Consider the following 22,585-nt stretch of genomic DNA (forward strand, 5'->3'; position numbering starts at 1 on the left):
TGTTTTTGTGAACCTGTACGCAAACTTGCTTGTGCAGACTTTACATTATAAACTACACGAGCACCCCAGGTGGCGGACTTCAAAGAAGTAGAACGGGAATGACTGCCCAGCCGTCGGGTCTCCAGCTGTGTGTGTCTGTAACAGAGTATAATAAAAGCTTTAATCTTCCCACAGGGGCTGGGCGGTTTACTCCATAGTCTGATCATCCTGTTGGCCCCCTGTTGCCAGGGTGGGGTGGCAGAGGAAGCTATCATGCACCTAATGCATGGTTTATTTCTTTTACATGTTGATGTACAACAGTGAATGATTTGGCTGAATATAATTAGTTAATATAAGTGGATGGATATCAGCTGAACATCTAAAATAGTGTTAAGTCCTAATATTTGCACGGCTTTGCACCTTTTTATTTAAGAGCTGTATTTCTGGTAGACCATGTCCTCCCTGCACAGTGAAGTTGTCACAGACAAAAATGGCCAGAGGAAGGAAGGAAGGAAGGAAGGAAGGAAGGAAGGAAGGAGAGAAAAAAAGTTTGTTTCCAAGTGCAGTCATATTACACTTTAATCAGTCCCAGAAATTTCTGTGTTGACTCAATTATATGTAGAGATGTGACATGAAACTACAGGGAGGCAGATTCAATTTATTATCAACCTCATAATGAAGATGATATTAATTTAATGCAATGGAGAATAGGGAAATGAGGCAAGCTATCACTGTTCACATTATCAGTCCCCAACATCGTTGTCCATCAGCACATCACGTTTCACAGCACATTTGAAGAAAATTCACTTAAAATTTTGCCAAATGTCCTGCTGCTGACAAAATCAGGTGAGCGATTATCACCTGTTGAGAAAAAAGCAAGTTATCTTTAAGTGGGTGGCCTTTGCAGCCTGAGTGCTGCGTGATGACCTGCAGATTTATTTTTTTCTTGAATAAAATGGAAGAGTAGCCCATCAGCCCATCTGCATCGGTCTCAGCCGGATGTAGTAAAGTCCCATTTTCTGCGGACAGAATGTGGCCTGTGTGAAAGCATATTGCCTGCTGCGCTGACCTGAAGATTGGGCTATAAGTTGGTTATATTACTCCCCCCCCTGCTGCTTTCTTGGCTGCCAAATGTCAGTCTGCCATGGTTTTATCCAGGAATAGTAGATTACTTCATAGGCTTTGGTCTTTTAAGTAGAAACAGAGACTCTTTAAGTCATAAAGCATCCCAGGGAGTCTAAAGTCTCACCCAAACTCAAACACATGCAGGACGTTTTTCAGTGCATATAAAAAAAACAAAAAACAAATACAAATCTCAAATTTGCAAATACGCAGACTCCCATCCTCATGAGTTTGCCTTCATGTTTAACATTTTCCATTCTGCAGGCACACACATACATTTTAAAAAGTTTTAACATGAGATGTTTAGTTTCTTAACAAAACCGATAAAGCAGCAGTAATAAAAATTAGACCTCATCAACAGGAAATCCTGTGGCATATGTTTCACGTCTCAGATGGCCTCTAAGATAGCTTATCCATCCTGACGTTGTCTAATCTTGTCCCATTAGCCTGGTTTTAGGTTTATACTAAGGAGCTTGTTTGAACAATCTTCTAATGCTCTCAAATGCATTCATACAATCTTTTGGTGTCACACCAAGGGCCATTATCTGAGACTTCAATCTGATAGGCTTTTCCAAATTAAGAAGTTCAACAAGAAGATGTTGTGTGGAAAAACCTGAAAAAGTGAAAAAAAAAAAAATTATATATATATATATATATATATATATATATATCGTATTTTCCAGATAACCATTATTGTTGGTAAAGTTTTCATTTGCATTGGAGTAATACACTTATACACTTAATAACATCTCTAATTATACAGTGACCTGTTTTGGTTGCCTTCGTTAGCTGATAGAAACTAATTAGGCAGAAAGAGAGATTGGTTTGAACAAGCTTGTTAGTGTGCAGTCAGTTGTGAAAGACAAACTTGGGGATGAGAGCCCGACATATGGTTGGAACAAAGCTGTGAGGGGATGTGTTGTTGTGTGTAGCTGTTCTGGTATGTGGGTGTAGGTGGGCCAGTTTGAGCTTGTTGTTCATGTAAGTTCATATATTTTATACATGTCTGTTTGGATATTTCTTTCACATTTTGCAGGTTAGCGAAGTCATGCTTATGGAAGAGCTTCAAGTAATTAATGCAAAAGTAATCAATGTAATGTTCTTGTATAGTGACTGTATGTGTGTGTGTCGCATACAGCAAAGGAAGTATTAGCCACTCCTCGTGTCTGGAGATTAATACACAGACTTGTGTCATTATTCTCTGAATCTGAACGTTGTGATGGCGTAGCGCTGCCTAGTGGTGATGGAGACTGGCTGTTATTTAACAGATGACAGGTGGGGAACCTGTGAGCCATATAAAAGCTTTTTATATCCTCTTAGAATTTCCTTACACACGATGAGGAAAAAAGTTACCATCAGTGACTAAAACGACTAACTCAGTCTGATAAAAGTCTGCAAACTTGATTTAAAAAAAATGCTTCTGTGAAATCATTGAGGTGACCTGCAAATTGTAGTTTAGAAGTATGAACAACAAAATGTTCCAATAAGTGTAGCTCACCCCCTATTTAAATAAGCATGGAGCTGGAGTGCTATGGAATTAGTACCCCTATAATCTTCCCTTGCTTGAGGCCGCTGTCTCTCCAGCTCACTCTATTGTTTCTGTCCATCTCTCTTTCATTCAGATCCAGTTCATGGTCCTCAAAATGTCAATGTGGTGGATGTCAGAGCCCGCCAGCTGACTATTCAATGGGAGACTTTTGGTTACGCTGTGACACGCTGCCACAGCTACAATCTGACGGTAAGCACAACTGTTAATTATTCTCCACTACTGGAGTATTTATGTGTAACTAATAAGGACAGGGAATAGGTTTTATTAAAAAAAAAAAAAATCAATCATATTTGCTTATGATGGGCAACGAGAGATAGACCAAAAATGTGGGGAAAGAGAGCAGAGGAATGCAATGCAGCAAAGATCTAACTGGCCAGAAGCTGACCTGAGCACTTGGCTTTTGGAGACACCATTATTCCAAAGAATGTTCCCTCATTTGATGTTTCGATGATTGTAATGGAGAGTGGTGTCAAACATAGGGCCCCCACAGGTGATTCACATCATTTTCATACTTGCTAAACCACTCAGTACCTCCTTTTGCCCTATGGGTATCCACATAGAAATAAATGTTGTATCACAGGTGATCACTCGGAACAATGTTGCACTGATTTTCTGAGTTTATTACTTGAGGGCAGCTCTGGGCAGCACTGTTATTGTTAACCAAAAACCAATCAAATATGCCATTTTTCTCCTGTTTTCCAGGTGCAGTACCAGTATGTGTTCAACCAGCAGGAATTCGCAGCTGAAGAGTTGATCCAAACATCATCGCATTACACTCTGAGGGGACTGAGGCCCTTTGTGACAGTTAGGCTGCGGCTTGTCCTGGCCAACCCCGAGGGCAGCAAGGAGAGCGAAGAGATCGTCAAACAGACAGAGGAGGACGGTGAGTGAAAGCACCATTTGGAACAAACAGCTTATTACCAGCCAGTTTGTGTTCATTTTCGCTATTCCAACATCCCTGTGTCCGGTTAGCCTCTCCCAGGACAGATCCTCTGGCTCACAGATTTTTCATTATAAAGATCTGAAAGCAGTTTGTTAAGAATAAGCAGAATGAGAACTGGCCACCTCCAAAGAAAGAATATATGAGGGATCACAATCTAACTCGCACTGTGTGATTGATGAGTGATTTTAGGGAAAGTTAGGGCCATAATTGTTTAGCGCGGCCTGTGGAGAGAATCAGAAAACAACAGCAAAAATAAACGAATCCAGCAGTTAAAGCCTTTTACAGCATGAAATTATTTTAGTTCCTCCATATTATTGATCTGTATTTAGACAACATCATGTGCAGTGACATTTATATTAGAGCTGTTTATTTACATGTAACAAAAGGCCTTGAATGAATATATTCCCAAATTTGGGTTTTTGTTTTATATAAATATATATTACTATATAACTGCTGGTATCCCTATTAAGGGGAATTATATTTGATTAACAAAACTATAAATGTTAAGTTTCAGTTTAAACAAATGCAATGTTTTAGCTGATTTGAACGTTGTCACTCTCCAAACATGGACTCACTGAGATAACACATAGATGCTACTGCCCATTCCCATAATTTTCCAAGGTTTAAAAAGTCAAAGTAAAATAATTTTCATTTTATGGTGATTTTTGTGTTTTGGAAAAGTTTTATCTTGGGTGGGGATAGTAGGATAACGGAGTGATCGGATTTATAGAGAATCAGAAGTTGTGTCTTATATTCACGTATCCGAATCATATCCCAGTCAAATCCATGGCCAATAGTGATATACTTCTTACCCCAACAAATAAGGATGATGTGTCTTTTTTCACCTGAGATCTGGTGAAAAATATGCATTAAATGGAGTTTTCCATATTAAATTCAAGCAGCCTGCAAATGAATATCAGATGAATCTGGTATATTGGCCATTTGTGGAGTCTAGGTCATAATTGGCCGTTATAATTTTTTTCAGCACAACCTCATATATGACTGTGCAGCTTATTATTTGGACATACTGTATTAACATATTGGACCTAAAAACACACAAAATCTGAGTAAAAAAAAAGTTAGATTTTTTTTTTTTTTTTTTTTAAACTGAAAACTGCAAACATGTTTAACAAACAATTTTTTATAACTTAATACAAATGTAAGTTGTCATTTAAAAATAAACATGTACAAACTTAACAACAACAAAGTTTTATACAACAGTTTAAATTAAAATGCAGGTAATGCCTCGGGCGTTTTTTGTACAGCTATTTACAGACAATCAGGTGTCACAATAAGACGCCACAGAAATTATTTGAGCCGCTCCAAAACAAACTGTTCCTGTCCACCACACACAGAGGGGCTCTTCGCGGGCCTGACACTTCCAGGTGTGTCCCTCCTCTTGTACACCTGGAGACAGAGTTTATGTTTCAGTCTGCCTTTGGTGGCTTTATGGCTGGAACCTGCCTTGTTCAGAACTACAGAGCACACTAAAACACACAACACACCAACTATAAACTCCAAACACGCTGAAATCTCTAAAATTTCAAACCTCACTGTCAATATCACCGTCTCTCTATTCGCCCCCATCATCCCCCCACAAGCTGGACCTCGACCAACAACGTGCTGAGTGAAGGAAATTTTTAATTGATTAAAGCATACAGAGGTGTCAGTCAGGTTATAAATCTCAAATATAAAAACAGTATCAGTATTCAGTTGTTTCAAACACACATAAAGTCAATCATGTAGTTGCTCGTAATGAGCCTCAAAGATGTCACCAAGACTCTGTGTCAGCTACAGTCACAAACTAAAGCAATGCATGACACTGCATTAAGGGAACAGAATAGCATCTAAAGACACAGCAGATCTATACTCATACAGGTTTGATCCCAGCAATATTCAAAATCGCACCAATCAACATCCCTGTCTTAACACTAGACTACTAAAGAGGGCAAATTACATTACACGTTATAGGCCCTACAGGCATACATTATTAGTGCCTAAAATATGAACTCCAGCAGTAGAAGTTATTTCAAAATAACCAAATGTTAAACTTCCTTCCTTTTCTTTCCAGAGGGCTCCATGTTCTACTAATTCAGAACAGAGTGTATACCCTCACCACAGCTACTAATAATTCATTGATGCTTCATATTTCTCTCCACAACATGCCTGCGATAAAGTGGAATAGCATTAGAGCAACGCCTGATAAGCAGGATAAAAACATTGTTCTAATGATCCCAAATCTCTTATCTCTTTCCCACCCTCCTCGGGGCTCACTGTTCTCCTCCTGATCTCATAACTAATATCCTCTGAATTTAGCTTCTGGGGAACATCACATCTAAGTCTGAAATTCCTACCTTTGCTAGCTGAGCACACAGATACTGTGAGTTGCCTGAACCTGACTGGGGAGTACCAATGTCTTTGAGGGGGTAGGGGAAAAAAAGGCTTAATTGTTTTGTTCTTAATTGTTTTTTATTTAACCGTCGTTAATCTCCTGGTTGTAATTCAGTAATTAGGGAACAGAACAGCAATTGTTCACACAGAGGCTAATTAGTGTTTGTATGGTAATAGCTTTATAGAGCTGGGGCTCCTGTGAACGAAGCTTTTTGCTCTCTCACGTGCACATACATAAACATATATGGTTTTCTCTTTTTTTTTTAATTGTGCTTATAAAATGGAAATAAACTTGAGCCTGTGATTAGGGATTTGCAATTAAGATATGAAATTACTTTTCTCCTACTCACAAGGACTCTACTCTCCTAGTTTATAAAAGTAATCTCAGGATAAGAGCGGGTTTTAATAATGTCCTCCTTAATTGTTTTACCTTCTAGATTTACAGCATATTAACACGCACATACACACAGTCTGCCAAATCACATCAAGTCATAAACATTTTAGCTTTAGCTCACTGCGAGGCAACTACCACTATTATGTTAACACATCTATTAGTTTAGAAAAAGAAATCTTAGTTCCATGCTGCTAAGAAGATCAACGTTTTTCATGTTTACGCTGCTTGATTTTTTCAGCTGGAATGTTAATTTCCTCACAAACCTGCTGGATTACCATTTAGGAGCACTTTGCATAATGTGACTTTACAATATTTTTTGTCAGTAATTTTGATGTTTGATGTTAGCAGCTTATTGGAAGGGGATTTATGAATGAAAGTAATCTACAAATTACAGTGACACGTAGAGAAGAAACAATAACGAGACCTATAGAGGACCTATGAAACTGCAGACAGCATGGCAACATGTATTTTAAAAAAGTGAGCTAATATGAGATTGCAGGCTTTCATTGATGTTCCAGTATTATATATGTTATTTATTAAATCACTGGTGTCCATTTTAACCATGTTAATGTAAGTATTTTCTGAACAAATGAGAGAACCATCTTCTAAGAGAACTGGCTGTAATAGGTTAGAAGGACCGACAGAGATACGTTCTGTACATTAACCAGAGTAATGAAGTGATGATGTTGATGTTATAACTGGATTTACTGAGGAGAATGAATAATGTGTTACTTCAGGGCACTGGAAGAATGTGTGTAAACAAGTAAACTGTACCTTTGAAATCATTGTCTCAGTTGATGAGAATAGAACCTGTAACTGCAGTAACTGTACGCAAGATCAAAATGAGGCAGATTCCTATTATATGAGTATGTAAACAGCTTTATTTCACACTATATGATTAACTTAGGTGCACTCACAAACAAACACACACACAGACTTGCCTCAGAGACAACAGATATCACCTTCTCTTAGTGTACATGCCAGGACATTAAGGTAACCACCACTGTATTTATTGTTCCTCTTGGGAGTTTGAGGCTTCTGTGCAGTATCTTAGCTGTTCCCCAGACTGTGCTTTTCTGGAATGAAGTCACTGATGTGTCTGGAATCTGCTGGAGCCACTCTTCTAGTTCTGGGTTTTTTTTTTAGCTCCTAATGTTCTTATTACCACTGGGTCCACTTTGCACTTTACCTTTCACATCTGCCCTATTTGTTCCTTCAGCCTCTGGTACTTCTCAATTTTCTCCTACACACCTTATGTGTAAGGCCACTGGGATTGCCACATCTTTCACAACTGCAGTCTTCTTGTCAACTGCCACTTTGTCTGGTTGGTTGGCCAGCAGCTGCTTGTCTATCTGGAACTTAATGCCTCGCAGGACCTTAAATGACAATATAAAAAAACATGTATTTACCATTATTGACAAGTTGAGATAAAATTAACAACTTAATGATATTTTACTGTGTGAATATTAAATGTTAAAGAATGATTTTTAACATTCCATCCATTCAATTCAGTTTTATTTACAGTACCAGTCAAAGGTTTGGACACACTCACCCATTCATATGAATGGTACTGAATGGTACGGTACATAGTGCCAAATCACAACATCAGTCACCTCAAGGCACTTTTTATTGTAAGATAAAGACCCTGCAAGCCCTCAGTGACAGTGGGAACTGATCCAGCCAACTTTAAGCTTTATCATAAAGTAAAGTTTTAAGACTAATCTTAAAAGCGTCAGTGTCTGTCTCTCAAATCCAAACAGGGACCTGATTCCATAGAAGAGGGACCTGAAAGCTGAAGGCTCTGCCTCTTATTCTACTTTAAAATATCCTAGAAACCACAAGTAAGCCAGCAGTTTGAGAGCTAAGTGCTCTTTTGGGGTGATACGGTACTATGAGGTCTTTAAAACAAGATGGGGCCCGATTATTCAAGACCTTGTATGTGAGAAGAAGGATTTTAAATTCACTTCTGGATTTAACAGGAAGCCAGTGAACAGAAGCCAATATGGGAGAAATCTGCTCTCTCTTTCTAGCACTTGTCAGCACTCTTGCTGCAGCATTTTGGATCAGCTGAAGGCTTTTCAGGGAGCTTTTAGGACAACCAGATAGCAATGAATTACATCATTCCATTCATACATATATAGATACATCCATGAATACAGTGTGGGGAATGATTATTTGATCCCCTGCTGAATTTGTAAGTTTGCTCACTTACAAAGAAATTATCGGTCTCTAATGCAATGAGACAGATTATCAACCAAAAATAAACATGAAAGTTAGAAATGTATTTGCATGTCATTGTTGGTAGGCACAGTGGTAAGACGTTTCTTGTCATTGGTCACCAGGTTTGCACACATCTCAGCAGGGATTCTGCTCCTATTTACAGAAATTCTCTAAATCCTTTAGGATTCCTGGTTGCTGATTGGCAACTCAAAGCTTGAGCTCTCTACACAGTTTTTCTATAGGACTGAGGTCTGGAGACTGGCTAGGCCACTCCATGGCCTTAATCTGCTTCTTTAGCCACTCCTTTGTTGTATGTTTTGGGTCATTGTCACGCTGGAAGATGACCCACCTTCAGTGTTCTGGCTGAGGTAAGGAGGTTCCCATCCAAGATTTTATGGTACATGGCTCCGTCCAGTGGTCCCTCAGTGTAGTGATGCCATCCTGAACCCTTAGGAGAAAAACAGCCCGAAACCACAAAGTTTCCACCTCCGTGCTTCACTGGGGGATGGTGTATTTTGGGTTATACTCAGCATTTCAGGAGTTGATGCCAAAGAGCTTGATTTTGGTTTCATTTGGCCACAGTATTTTCTCCAGAGCATTCTCTGAATCGTTTATATGTTCAATGGCAAACTTAAGATGGCAAGTACATGAGTCTTCTTGAGCAGAGGGACCTTTCAGGCACTGCAAGCTTTGAATCCATTATGGCATAGTGTGTTACCAATGGTGTTCTTGGTGACTGTGGTCCCAACTGCCTTCAGATCATTAACAAGCACCTCCCGTATAGTTTTGGGCTGATCCACCACCTTTCTCATGATCATCCTCACGCCACGAGGCAAAATCTTGCATGGAACTCCAGAACAAGGGCGATTGATAGCCATTTTATATTTCTTCCATTTCCTAATATTTGCAGTTGTCGCCTTCTCACCAAGTTTCTTGCTGATGGTCTTGTAGCCCATTCCAGCCTTGTGCAGGTCTACAATCACAGCCAATCTTTGTGAGCCAGAATTCTGACTGGATGATAGGGGATCAAATACTTATCTCTGCAGTAAAATCAAACTACCATAAATGTTCATAATGTTAATTTCTTTGTAGGTGAGTAAACTTAAAAATTCAGCAGGGGACCAAATCATTATTTTCCCCACTCTACATACATATGATATAATGAAAGTTATTACTTGCATAAAACATTGGCTTTGTGGAAGTAGTCTGACTGCCAAATAGAAGTTTTCCAAATGATTCAAATGTTGCCCTTGCCCTTAAGTGGTTTCTAATTATAAGTACTAATATGAATCTGTCCTGTAATCCTTGCATCACAACCAAAATTTAATCCAGCAGTACTGCTATTAAATCTTGCTTGTTTGCTTTTGTTAGTGGTAAATTTATTTGTTACCAGTGAAGATAAACCTACTGTCTCTATCTTGAACACCATGAAAAAGATACAAATATTTATATACTATGGATTATTGATATACCATAGATTAATAAATGTAAATACATACTAAATTATCAGACTAAATTATGCTTTTTATCCAAAAAGAGAGAGGATTAAAAAAAAAAATTCTTACAAAATGACTGGAGACACTATAGGTGATATTTTTTTATAAACAATGAATAACACCAATATACACAAAACAACTTCAGGATAATAATTTTATATAAACATACTATAAAATTATTGTGTATTCCAACTGTATCCGTTCTTTCACAATTTAGTTCTAGAAAAAAAAATGCATTTGTTTACATAAAGCAGTGTTGTGCAGAAATTGAGTTCAGCTTTGTATTTACCTGAACTGCCACCAAGAGTGTTTACTTCTATTTCACATACATGGAGTTGAGATAATCACAAAATCACTTATAGGAATCATTTTAAAAAACATTTGCTCTTGCTTGCGAATAGCTGCTTACAAACCCCGACACTAACAAAGAATAAAAGTCAAAATTTCCATATAAACAATCAGGTCTGTTTCATGATGAAGAGCAGCAGAGAAACGAAAGCCAGGGATGAAATGCAGAGATTTATTTTATGTCAATAAAGATAATTTGAACTGAGCTAAGTAAGCAAGAGAGGGTTAACAGACAAAAAGAAAACTATGAATATATAAGAAAGATCAAGAGAAATGGAGAGACGGGGGCACATACAGAAAAAGAGCTGCTGGCGTAATAAAGCAGGTCATTCATCTTGCAGCACGATGGGAGTTAATCAAGTTATGATTAATGTGTTACAGCTGCCATTATCTTTTCAATGAAGCTTGTATTCTTCTGTCTAAGCCCCCAAGGTACAGAGAAACACACAAACACATGCAAACCACAGAAGATACACAGTTTGTCATGCACACACTGGAAAGCAGCACACACAGATGTCATGGTACGCACTGTGAGAAGGCCCCTCACATGCACATACACACACACACACACACACACACACACACACACACACACACACACACCAGAAACAGCTCCACACAGAAATACCACACAAACAGTCAAAGATATTCAGCTAGACACGGTGGATCATAAAAGATGAGCGTGCACACACAGAGACACAGACGTGAGTGATAAGGTGTTGAATAAAAATGGCAGCATTTAATTGCGTTTCTTTGTTAGGGTAATTTGATATGCTCCACAGACTGGGGCCTCAATCAACACCTTGGAATTACTAATCAAAATATTCCAGTGTCAGACTTCTCTGATAGTTTACTAGTCTGTGTGCTTTTTGTGTGCTTTTTGTGTGCCTCTCAGTGTCTGTGACTCACAATGGTTTGTGAATGGATTTTGCTCAAGGGATAGTTTCCATAATTTCTTTGTTCAAATATATTATTGTTGGACTCTTTGAAGGGACAAAACATTAACTCTTGGTTTTGGAGCAATAGGCCATAATTCTTAATGTAACAGAAAAGGAACCTAAATGTTGACATACTGTTGATAAAGTAAATGGTGGATAACAGTTTTCAAATAAAACCCTTTCTTCATCAGAAGAACTGGTCTTTGTTATGCTTGTCATGCCACAGTTTTAGGGCTTTAAAACTAGCAGAAGGGGTTTGAAACTTCCCCTTCTATGGGTTGTCCTAAAGCTGCTGGATATTTTAGAGAGAGATGGATAATGGTGGCCAATTCTCAAGTGTAAAAGGAGTAGCTGTGGCACATCCATCTTTGTTAGATTCAATTTGTGGCTGTAAATGGTGGAACTTTGCAGAATTTTTTTTTTTTTTTTTCCAGTTGAGGAGCATCAGACTACGGGAAGAGTAAAAGCTTCCTACAATTGTCAGACTCATTTCTGCGTTACCTGACAGGCATTTACTCGACGCTGCCATTCACAATGACTTCCAGCAAGTGCAACAGCAAAATAACCCCTTTTGCAACAGTATGTTCGGCCAAGAGCAATAAGAATTAAGGTCAGAAATCATACTGTAGAATACAAGCAAATATATGTGAGTAAATGAAAAAGGAAGAAAAATAAAAGTTAAATCTGAAGTTAAAGGCAGGAACTGTTACCTTATCCTGCCCTTGATCTAAACCAGGACTTGATAGCGAAACTTAGTGATTTACAAACAAGAGGAACAAGTACACCCAGAACCACACACACATGAGTTCTTGCACATTGCAGTTGGTTGTCCCTTCTGGCATTTAGAACAATTCACACCCCTCAGTGTATCTATGTGCAATTGTGTGTTAGTATTGTGTTCATGGTCTGGTGCCTGCGGCTGTGTGTAACTGCACATTTCTGCTTTTATGTGTAACACATTGTGTGAATTGGTGAGCTCGACTGTTTGGCAGCTTCACTCCCAGATGAGATGTCTGACACCTCTTCTCTGTCTCTATACCTCCACGAAGACATGTGAAAGCCTGTCGCATCACAGCCTGACACTCACTCTTGTTACTAGGTAGATTTGGATAATGAGTCAAGTGTCTTTGTACTACAGTAAACCTGTCTGCCCCTTAATGTATGTGTAATGGTGGATGAGATGTTGCTCAGTATCTTTTGAGCCCACAGTGATTTGATAAACAACCTTTTTCCTCACCCCTCTGTTACAATAAATATCTGCAATCATGGGCAACCGCACTGACACGTGTTCGTTTTACTCCAACTCATTGGATTTTAAATACACTGTACTGTACCACAGCTATTGGTAAACACACATTTTGCATTTTTATACAGAAAACTGCAACCCATAATACAATATTTACTCCCCCAGTGACCAAAATTAATCCAAACAGTTGTTCAAATGCTCCATTGCCAGATTTTATTCATTCACAGTAGACTCAGCAAAAGAGTTTTGATTAGATTCAATATTGGAGGCATAATGAGAACATTGGTGTGTAATAGACCAAAAAAACCTCCAGTGATAGTAAAATAGTCCACCTAGAGACTAATAAATCGGAACAAATCACATCCTCTCGGTAAGTGTCAAGACAGGCAACTGATCTCAGTTGAACTGATCAAGTGTTGCAAGTGAAGATCTCTTCATTCCAATCCAAGAACAGGAAGGATATCAAGTGTCTGCTGGGAAAAGAGTTAATTTACTTTGGAATATCTGCCATCAATAAATACTCAGAAACTTTGAGAGTTTTCTTACACTTTAAATCAAATCATTAAAACATCAGATAAAAGTTTTTCCCTCACTAGAGACAGTTGGTCCATTGACATTGAATTAGTAATTGACTTTGTAAGCTAATAAAATTTTATGTTTGAGGTTTTTCATCCCAGTGAGTTTGATTTGGATGTGGGGTTCCCAGCAGTGAGTCGGAAAATCTGCCCATAGCCCAAGAAAATCATGGTGGCTGCTGTCATTTTTATCTCAGCAGTTGTTCTATTATTCACTGACTACAGGGCTGCTTTAAGATTTATCTCTACATGACATTATTACAGCTTGTCTGTCTCCCATTCATCTTAGGATGAGACTGGTTTAATTTTACAAATTACAGCTGTGCTGCACAGTAATACAGCGATACCTAAAAGTCATAGGTTGTAGTTAAAGTTATTTCAATATATGTAGTGAATAATCAAGCTGCTAATTAAGACAGAAGCTGTGATTAACTTACTGCATTTCTCAGGAAATCACATTAAATATGAAGTTATGTCCTCATTTTTATGTGATTACATAGCTGGTCAATATAGGCCAACTGAGTCTACATCCATGTTAAATGAGAAATGAGCATATTTCTGATATTGCTGCATGTCGGCAAAATCTTTCAGACTATAAGAAATATTGTGAAATATTATGTCATACCTAATTGTTGCAGATGTCCTCCATCATAACGTTTTCCAGCTCGAACAGTGGTTCTCACACTGCCTCAAAGGGAAAAAGCCTATAATTAGGTTTCAGGTAATTTAATATTTCAAGCTTCCGGGATATTTGAAACTTTTTGACTTAAAAAATTTAATTAAATGATGAGAAACTGACGTGAAATTTAATATGCCTCTCTTTACTTCTGATTTTCATTTCATAGTGCTTTTCGCTCCCTCCTTCTAATATTTTCATTCACTGAACTTTAGATATCCTTCTTTTTCATAACGTTGCACCTTGAACTTTGGCTCTTTTGCTCATATCCAGCTCAGTCTGTCTCATATTTTTCAGGATCATTAGAACTGGACTTGTATTTAAATCCAAACTGTTTATTCATTTTTCTAGGATACGTATCTTCTCAAAGCAGTCATTTGAATATGATTTTATGTACGTACTTTAAATATGAGTATATGAGGGTGGGCTGTAAAGTTCATAGTCTAACCACGATGCAATGATCGAAATTGACCAAATGTGTTTTATTTTTCGACATAGTCTCCCCTGCGGTCCACATACTTCTTCCATCAGTATGGCAGGGCTTGGATTCCCGTGGTATAGAAGCTCTCATCCTGAACCTCAAAAAAGTCCACAACAGCAGAGATGACCTCATCATTGGTCCGATACTGCTTCCCAGCCAAGTGTTTGTTTATGATGGGAACAGAAAATAGTCAATTGGTACCAAATCAGGAGAATATAAGATAAGATAGTGTTTATTTGTCACATGCGCAGTTATACACAGTACAGTGAAATGTATGAATATGGAGGGGGATCAACCAGCTCAAAGCCACAGTCATGCACAGCAGCCACTGCACCCACGGACCTGTATGCAGGAGCATCATCTTGGTGAAACAGGACCCCCTTCATCAGTTTTCCAGGCCATTTTGACTTGATTGCCTTTCACAGCTGCCTCGGCAAGTTGGCACAGTATTCTCCACTGATAGTTTGGCCTTTTTAAAGGTAGTCAATGAACACGATGCCCTTTGCATCCCAGAGGACGGAGACCATCCACCACCTTCCCTACCGATGATACCACCTTGGCCTTCTTTGGTGGGGAGAAGATGGGTGTTTCTACTGCATGGACTGCTGTTTGGTCTCTGGCTCAAAGTGGTGAACCCAGCATTCATCTTGGGTGAGGAAACGTTCAATAAAACCGGCTGGATTTGCTTCAGAAGTGTCAAGTTCGCCTGTGACGTGACCAGCCTGGTGCGCTTTTGATCAGGCATCAAAAGTCGTGACACCCACCAAGTGGAAACCTTTGACATGTCAAGTTCGTTATGCTGAATGTTCTCAACTCGTTCACGAGAGATGCCTACAGCATTAGCTGTCTGATTAACAGTTAAACGTCTGTCATCTATCACCATGTGGTGAACACGGTCAGTGTTTTCTTGGGTGATGATGGCTGTGGCAGGATGTCCGGACCTTGGGTCATCAAGGCTCTCCCCACCCCTCTTGAGTTCAGCTGCCCACTTTTGCACAGCTGATAAAGCTGGAGCATCATCCCCTAATGTAGCAACCACACCAGCATGAATGTCCTTGGGGGCTACCCCCTCTTTCTGCAGATATTTGATAACACCACGGTGCCAAATTTGATCCATTTTCACAATATGTCTCTAGTACTACTTTTCCAAGTCCTCAATTCTGTATCCAATGTGGGTTTATCTGGAAAGAAAATTTGCAGTTGGCATCAGTAAAGGTTGAATTTAAGGCATGCCAAATTTAATTACTGTATGATAACTCCTTCTTAGTCAGCCTATGAACTTTTCAGCCCACCCTTGTATTTTTATGTCATGATGTATTATTACACTTTTTGTACTTGGTGTCTTTGCAGTGCCTGGATCAGTGCCAATGGAATCTCTGCAGAATACACCATATGAAGAAAAGATCTTCATGCAGTGGAAAGCTCCCAATGAGACCAATGGAATCATCACACTGTACGAGGTCAGTGAAACACTTCCAAAAACATCGCTGGCAGCTTTAAAAATTAGCATTTCAAATTACTGACTTACATTTGGATGGCTGGATGGCTGCTTTATTGATCCCAAAGGAAATTGAAACATCCAGTAGCTTAAAAAACATCAAACTTGAAAACCAAAAATGGTAAGTAGGCAGACCGAAGTACTATTGGAACAGAATTATGGAAGGGTTGTGAGAAACTACAACAGAGCAGTAATAGTCTTACATCATTCTAACCACCGTGCATAGTGTATACAGAAGTACAGTTGGCATAAGTTATTCTACAAAACTGGACTAAAAGAAAGCGTAACTGTACATGGATCAAGAGGCTTAGTGCTTGTTTGCAGGGTCAGGCTGGAAAAACGATGTTTCTGTCTCTCTTTAAAAGTATGGAATACAACTGTGAGTGAAAATGCAACTCTTTTTAAATGCATGACAGTCTTTTCTTCAGTATCAGAGCTTAATGAAAAACATGACAAACATGACAGAACAGACAATTTTGGGGCTGTAGTTGTGTTTTCGGATTTGTTGCATTATATTGATAGATGAGCACATGGATGTTCAACTAGACCAACTTGTCAGTTTTCTACCTTTCAGTATCAAGCTAAGTTACATTAAACTCCCAGTGCTTAATTTTATCTTGTGATTCAGCATTTTTTTTAATTTGAAATTAGTTGATCAATTTGTAACAGTGACCAGTATTCTCATATTTCTTAAATGTACTTTGATGGTTCTAAATTAAGTTGATATTTTAATTTAAGAATTGCAGATGTAAGAATTTATGTAGGAACTTTATTTATTTGAATAATTTTTTTGAATTTAAATACTTGGAATAAGTGGTAGGATGATTCACAGGTTATTATTCTAATAAGAATGAATGGCACTCATGACCCACAGAGATCTCATATTTGGTCAATCCACTTTAAAGCTTCATTTTGAATAAACCTGCTGGGGCCTCTGCAAATATTAGGATACTGACATATTAAATGCCTTTTAAATTTACAGCAAATGTGGGATACCTACATAATTCTTATAAGAAATCAAACCTCACTATACTCTCTAAGAGTTGGTGAAATTTGTGTTGATAAAAGGCAGCTTGTAGCACGTCAGAGCTGACAAACAGACAACATTCAAGAGCTTTTACCCCCTAAATGGATATATTTTTGGATTGAAACCACTCGGTTGTGACTACTGTAAAGCAGCGGTTTGCAAGCTTGATCCCAGGTTTGAGTCTGATCTTGTCTCATTTCACCTTGGCTGACCTTTTAGCTGCTTTCTGCCCTCCGACAACAGCAGAAGCAAAATTCTGCTTGTTTGTCCTGGACAGAGATGGTGAGAATGGGGTGTAAGGAAAGATAAAGCCATTGTGTTTTTAATGCAAGGACTATATTGATTTGCACATGATTTTACAAAACAGATGAGACCGATAACTGTAGAAAAGAATGGAAAGGTCAAGGAACTCTTTAAGACACATTTTCAGTCATTTGTAAACTCAGTGCACAAGTCCTGTTTAAAGAGATGAAATAAGACAAGCTAGGATTAAATGAATGAGAATGAAATGTCTGATAAGAAAAAGTTATGTCCAGATTAATGTGGTATATAACCGAGACACTGTGCACAATGCAGCTACAGCTGTTCAGATTGAGATTTGTCAATTCTATTGACAGTTCTTCGCATGATACTGAATCTTGCAATTGTGTTGATTTAATGGAGGACGAGCGAGAGGACTGCAAAGTTACGCGGTGGGAGGAGAGTAGCTCAGATGCTGGTAGTGTCGCTTCACGTTCTGGTGAGGAAGAGGAGCAGAAAGACGAGGCAATTTTAGCCAAGTGGGTTCAGAGGATGCACTTTACATCATTGGTTTGTAATCAATTATAATTTATGTGTCATGTGAAATTGATAAAATTACTATTGCAGAATCTGTCATCACATTTTTTCAATAATATAACAATGAAAACGGCTTAGAAGTTAATAGCGACTGGAGCGCCCGTGCTCCCATTTTTTTTAAATGCCAGAAGAAGTGTCCCAGAGCGCTGTATCCTTCCTCTAACAGGACATTATAATCCAGGTGCTTCATCCATCTAAATAGCTGCTAGCAGCACTTCCTATGTTGGAGTATCCATCATCACGTTGTCAGCATGAACTATTACAGTATGTGGGTTCCTGAGCCACGAACTGCAACAACAGGAAGTGATGTCATTTGCTGGGAAACTAATTCTTTTCTCCAAGGTCTGGTAGAGCTCCACTGGTGCTATTGAAAATTAATGTTTGAGTTTATGCCTTCCTGTATAACTTTCTGGGACACTTAGAACTTTGATTACACTATTGGAAATAGTTCATTTTGATGCACATGCTGTCTTTTTGGACAATAGGCATTTTTTCATACAGTTTATAAAAATTAGTGTATCTTAAAAATGAAGTTACAAACACACTCAGAATTAATTTTCTGTAGCTTTATAATTCTTTCTACACGTACTATACACCAATCAAATCATTCCATGTCATAACCCACTAAATAGCCGTCTCTGTCTAGTCTGAATTGATAATCTTATTGATCTGCTGTCAAAAGCCTCTAGATGCCATTTCCCATTGTCAGCAAAAGCCTCTACATCTTTAGACCCAATCAGAATGCGAGGTCGGATCATGTGACTTAAAGTAGTTTCAGCCATAGGTTTCAGCACTGCAACTGGCTTTGTTGGCAGTGATCAGATTGTAAACGCAGCTGCAGGAAGTAAAAGTCCTAATGAGGTTTCCGTTGGTGAACCTGCGGAAGGATCATTACTTGCTGCCGAGCGTACTCGCTGGACAGGGTCTCTCACACGGGGCAGGCGGCGGAGCAGGCCGGGGGGGTCAGTGCCTCGGCGTCTACCTGCATGCGTGTGACGCCGGTCACAGCCCCCCCTTGTCCGTTCTGTTATTGTTGAAATAAGAGTGCTGCCATTTTGTGCTGTTGCGGCTGTACTGTGTGAATCTGTGTAGAAACCTTTTTATCATAGTCTCATATTTGTGAAATAGATTTTTTTTTAAAAAAGCTCTTTTAAAAGAAAAGTATCCAGGCAGATTTAGAGGGTTTTGCATCTGAACACTTAATATATTGCAGACCCACTGTGGAATAAATGCTAATACGTCATCAACAGGGGGCGGGGTTTTTACATTTTCGTCACAGATGGTTCAATTCAGATGAACAAAATTGCTTGTTAAAAATGTATAATGATGCAAAGATGGTTGAAATGAATGTAAATCATCTATATCAAAATAATACATAATTTAAGTAATCCAAAAACCAGTAAAAAAGTGGTGCGCTTATCCTTTAAGCCAAGCCCCAAATAAAGCTTTGGGCCTATAGGTGCATACAGTGTATGTACAGAATGTATATTATACATACATCCGTTTTCTTTTATTTTTTACCAATTCAGGGTCGCAGTTGGTCTGAAGTCTATTACCTATCACAGGGCTAACAGAGAGACAAACAATCATTCACACTCACATTTATGTTTATGGCTTTTGGACCTTTTTGGCTAATTTAGAATCACCAGGTAACCTAGCATGCATGTCTTTGGCCTGTGGCAGGAAGCCAGAGTGTCCAGAGAGAATCCACACAGGCAACGGGAGAACATGCAAACGCTGCTGAAAGGCCCCAGATGGTCGGTGCATTCCAACCCAGGACTTTGTTGCTGTGAGGCGATGGTGCTAACCACCACACCGCTGTGCCTTGTACGTCCTCTATATATTTATTTCTTCAGCCCCCAAGTGTCATAGAGGACAACAGCATGCAGGGATTTAAAGAAAACCTTGGAGTTAGATGCTTTTTCTTCTTTTAAAACAAGGTGAAACACAGGACACAAAGGAGCAGTGTTTTGTTTTGTTTTTTGTAATCATATGTAATCTAGCACACTATTGGCAGTCGACATTAGTATCAAATATAGTTTCATCCGTGAATGGTTATGAGCATCAATTCAAAATTAAATGTAAATTATTATGGAGAGAGAAAGTTTGAGCTTGGGAGAGAAGCTGGAAGAGTGACTTATCGCTCGACAGTATTTTTAGACAATGTTTGGGAGTGAGTGAGATAGAAAGAGAGGTGTGTGTGTGCGTGTGTGTGTGCTTGTAGACGGTTTATTTGGGTTGAAGTTGAGTTGAGCCCTCTATCTAATGAATTATTGACCTGTTCTTGGTCTGCTGCCTGCCTCTTATATCACTGCATCAAGGATCTACCACACATCACGACCTGGAAGGGCTGTTATTGTGTGTGCGTCTGAAAGAGCGTGAGAGAACGAGGCACCAAGAAAAAGAATGGATGCTCCTGAATAAACTCGAGCACTAGAAAAGATTCAGTACCAATTAGTCTCTGAATGTATACATTAAGTGTATGCAAACAGTCTGAAAAACATTCATGTGTGCAAGTCATAGACTGTGTATTAAGGATGGATGTAACCACTGTGGCATAACCCACCCGTCACTAAAGTCCCACATTTAAACACTGCAAGTGTTTTGGCCATGACAGTCTTGTTTTTTTTGAAAATGATATGAGAGGGGAGGGACACTGACTGCTCACGGTAAAAACTAAAGTATCCTGATTTATTGTCTCCTTGACCATAATTGAGATGATGATGATATACAAAAATGAATGTCATTTTTTATTCAGACATTAAATTAGTAGTGGAGACTATAGATTCATCAGGAAATGCTTAGTTTATCCATAGATTAAGTTTTGAGGAGGGTTGTTTTGCCACAGACACACACAGACACACACACACACACACACACACACACACACACACACACACACACACACACACACACTGGCGTTTGTGTGAGTCTCTTAAACCTGAGACTACAATTACTGCTCATTTGGCAAAGAAGGTTAGACATTTTCTGCACAAGTCAGAAACAGTGGGCTGTAGATATCTGTTAACATTAACTATACACTAAACACTAGAGCAAGGGTACTGCAGTTTAGATCAGTAGTTTGTATACTGTATATTTTAGCTGCCCATTTTTCCACTTATTTTTCAAATTCGCACATATTGTAACACAGAAGACAAATGTTATTTTGGCAGCATCTTCCTAACATGTTATCATCTCTGTTTTTTTTTTTTGAGCTCCTTATACTGCCTAACAACAATCTCAAGTCTCTTGTTCTACAGAGTACAAAGAACCCTCAGCACCATGTCTGAGACCTCCATTAGACCTCAACCCAGAGCCTGAAAAAACAAAGCAAAACTCAACAGTCTATAAACCTCAGTGGGACTATCATCCGTTTCACCTTGTTTGGTGTTGATTTCATTAATATCAATCTAAGCTCTCTGCCCTCTCTGCCTGGCAGAGGCGGCACGACTCTGCATCATCTGTTAAACATATCAGAGCCTCAACATAATGCGCTGCTATTAGAGATAATTACTATAATTGCAGCTATTGACAGGATTAAAGGCATCATCTGCAACATCTAAAGGGGCTCTTGTTGTGTCCTATTCTGCTCTGTTGTCTCTTGTGTGTTCCTTCCCCCCCCCCACGTCCTTTTCAGGATGGAAACCAGATGAATTACACCTAGGACAAAGAGGAGAGTGAGGAGTGTGGAGAAAGACTGGGGGGTGGGCTCAGGGTAGATTTGTGGAGGTGGGGAATGGTGAGGCGAGATAAGGAGAACGGGAAGAAAGAAGGCAGAAGTGAGAGAGGAGATAAAACATTCAGTGAGCAAGTAAAAATCTGACCAAAAGACACACTATTCACCATATAGCAAGATTACAGAAATTAATCAGTGTGCAAATATGATCACTCCATCTCTTGTATCTATTACCGTAATTGCAGCTAATTACAGGATTAAAGGACACATCTGCTTAAGATCTAAAGGGATCCCCCACTCTTCCCCCCACTCCCTCTGGTGCTCCGTTCATTTGAGAAAATGAGAATGTCGTCTGGGGAAAATGTAATGCAGAGAGAAGAGTAATGTTTGGTTGCAGGTCAGGCAGAAGAGAGAGAGAGAAAAACATAGTATATCATTTATTGTTATATACGGCTCAGAAAAATTAAAAGAAGATTTAAATTACTCATTGGACCTTGATAAATAAAATATTCAAGAAGAAAATCTTTACTGATGTACAGTCAAGTGAAAATGAAAGTTTTCACAGGATTCTACGCTGTCCTGTGAAAAAGTGTGATCTGTATAATCAGTATGTTTGTATGAGCTGACATTTATCATTTTCATCAGTCTTTCCAACCCCCTGGGCTAAACACTACAAACATCACATGAATTTATTTTATGTAACTATTTTTTTTTTCAGCGCAATAAAAAACAAAGCAGTTTGTGAGCAAGTGAACAAAGTGGTTTAAGGACTTTTCTTTCTCACACAGAAGTTTAGAGCAGTTTAGAGCATTTTTCTTTATACAGTGATATTCTTAAATTGGCATGGTGAATCTTAATTGGTACTCAGTTTGGTGAGTAGATCTCAGGCAGTTTGAATTTTGCTGCAATTAGTTTAAATGTTGGAATTGCCAGTATTGGCCGATAAACTGTTAAATCTATGTTGTGGGTTTTTGAAAGGGATAGCAGTGCTGTGACTCAGAGTACTCTTGATGGATTTTCATTTTTATCCTCCCGCCCATATAAAACGAGTGGTTATTGTTGGATATTATCCAGAGGTTTTACCTTTCTGTGGACTCCAAAAACACAAGGAGTTAAGCCATGAAATTTGGCATTTGTGTTCTTTACTCCTCAAGATGTGCAACACAGTATTCATATTCTTGGATGTTTA

The 22,585-nt window shown here is 38.8% G+C and overlaps 1 protein-coding gene across 1 annotated transcript in view; it reads left to right on the top strand.

Annotated features, from left to right (window-relative positions):
• Window positions 1-22,585, top strand: part of LOC115779987 (receptor-type tyrosine-protein phosphatase T-like) — a 355,835-nt gene that overhangs the window by 220,120 nt on the left and 113,130 nt on the right. Inside the window, exons 14-16 of the mRNA XM_030728898.1 lie at window positions 2,724-2,839; window positions 3,353-3,533; window positions 15,709-15,818. Of these exons, the coding sequence (XP_030584758.1) occupies window positions 2,724-2,839; window positions 3,353-3,533; window positions 15,709-15,818 (407 nt within the window). The remainder of the gene's footprint in view (window positions 1-2,723; window positions 2,840-3,352; window positions 3,534-15,708; window positions 15,819-22,585) is intronic.

This window comes from Archocentrus centrarchus, chromosome 5 (genome assembly GCF_007364275.1).
Source record: "Archocentrus centrarchus isolate MPI-CPG fArcCen1 chromosome 5, fArcCen1, whole genome shotgun sequence".
Lineage (NCBI taxonomy): Eukaryota > Metazoa > Chordata > Actinopteri > Cichliformes > Cichlidae > Archocentrus > Archocentrus centrarchus.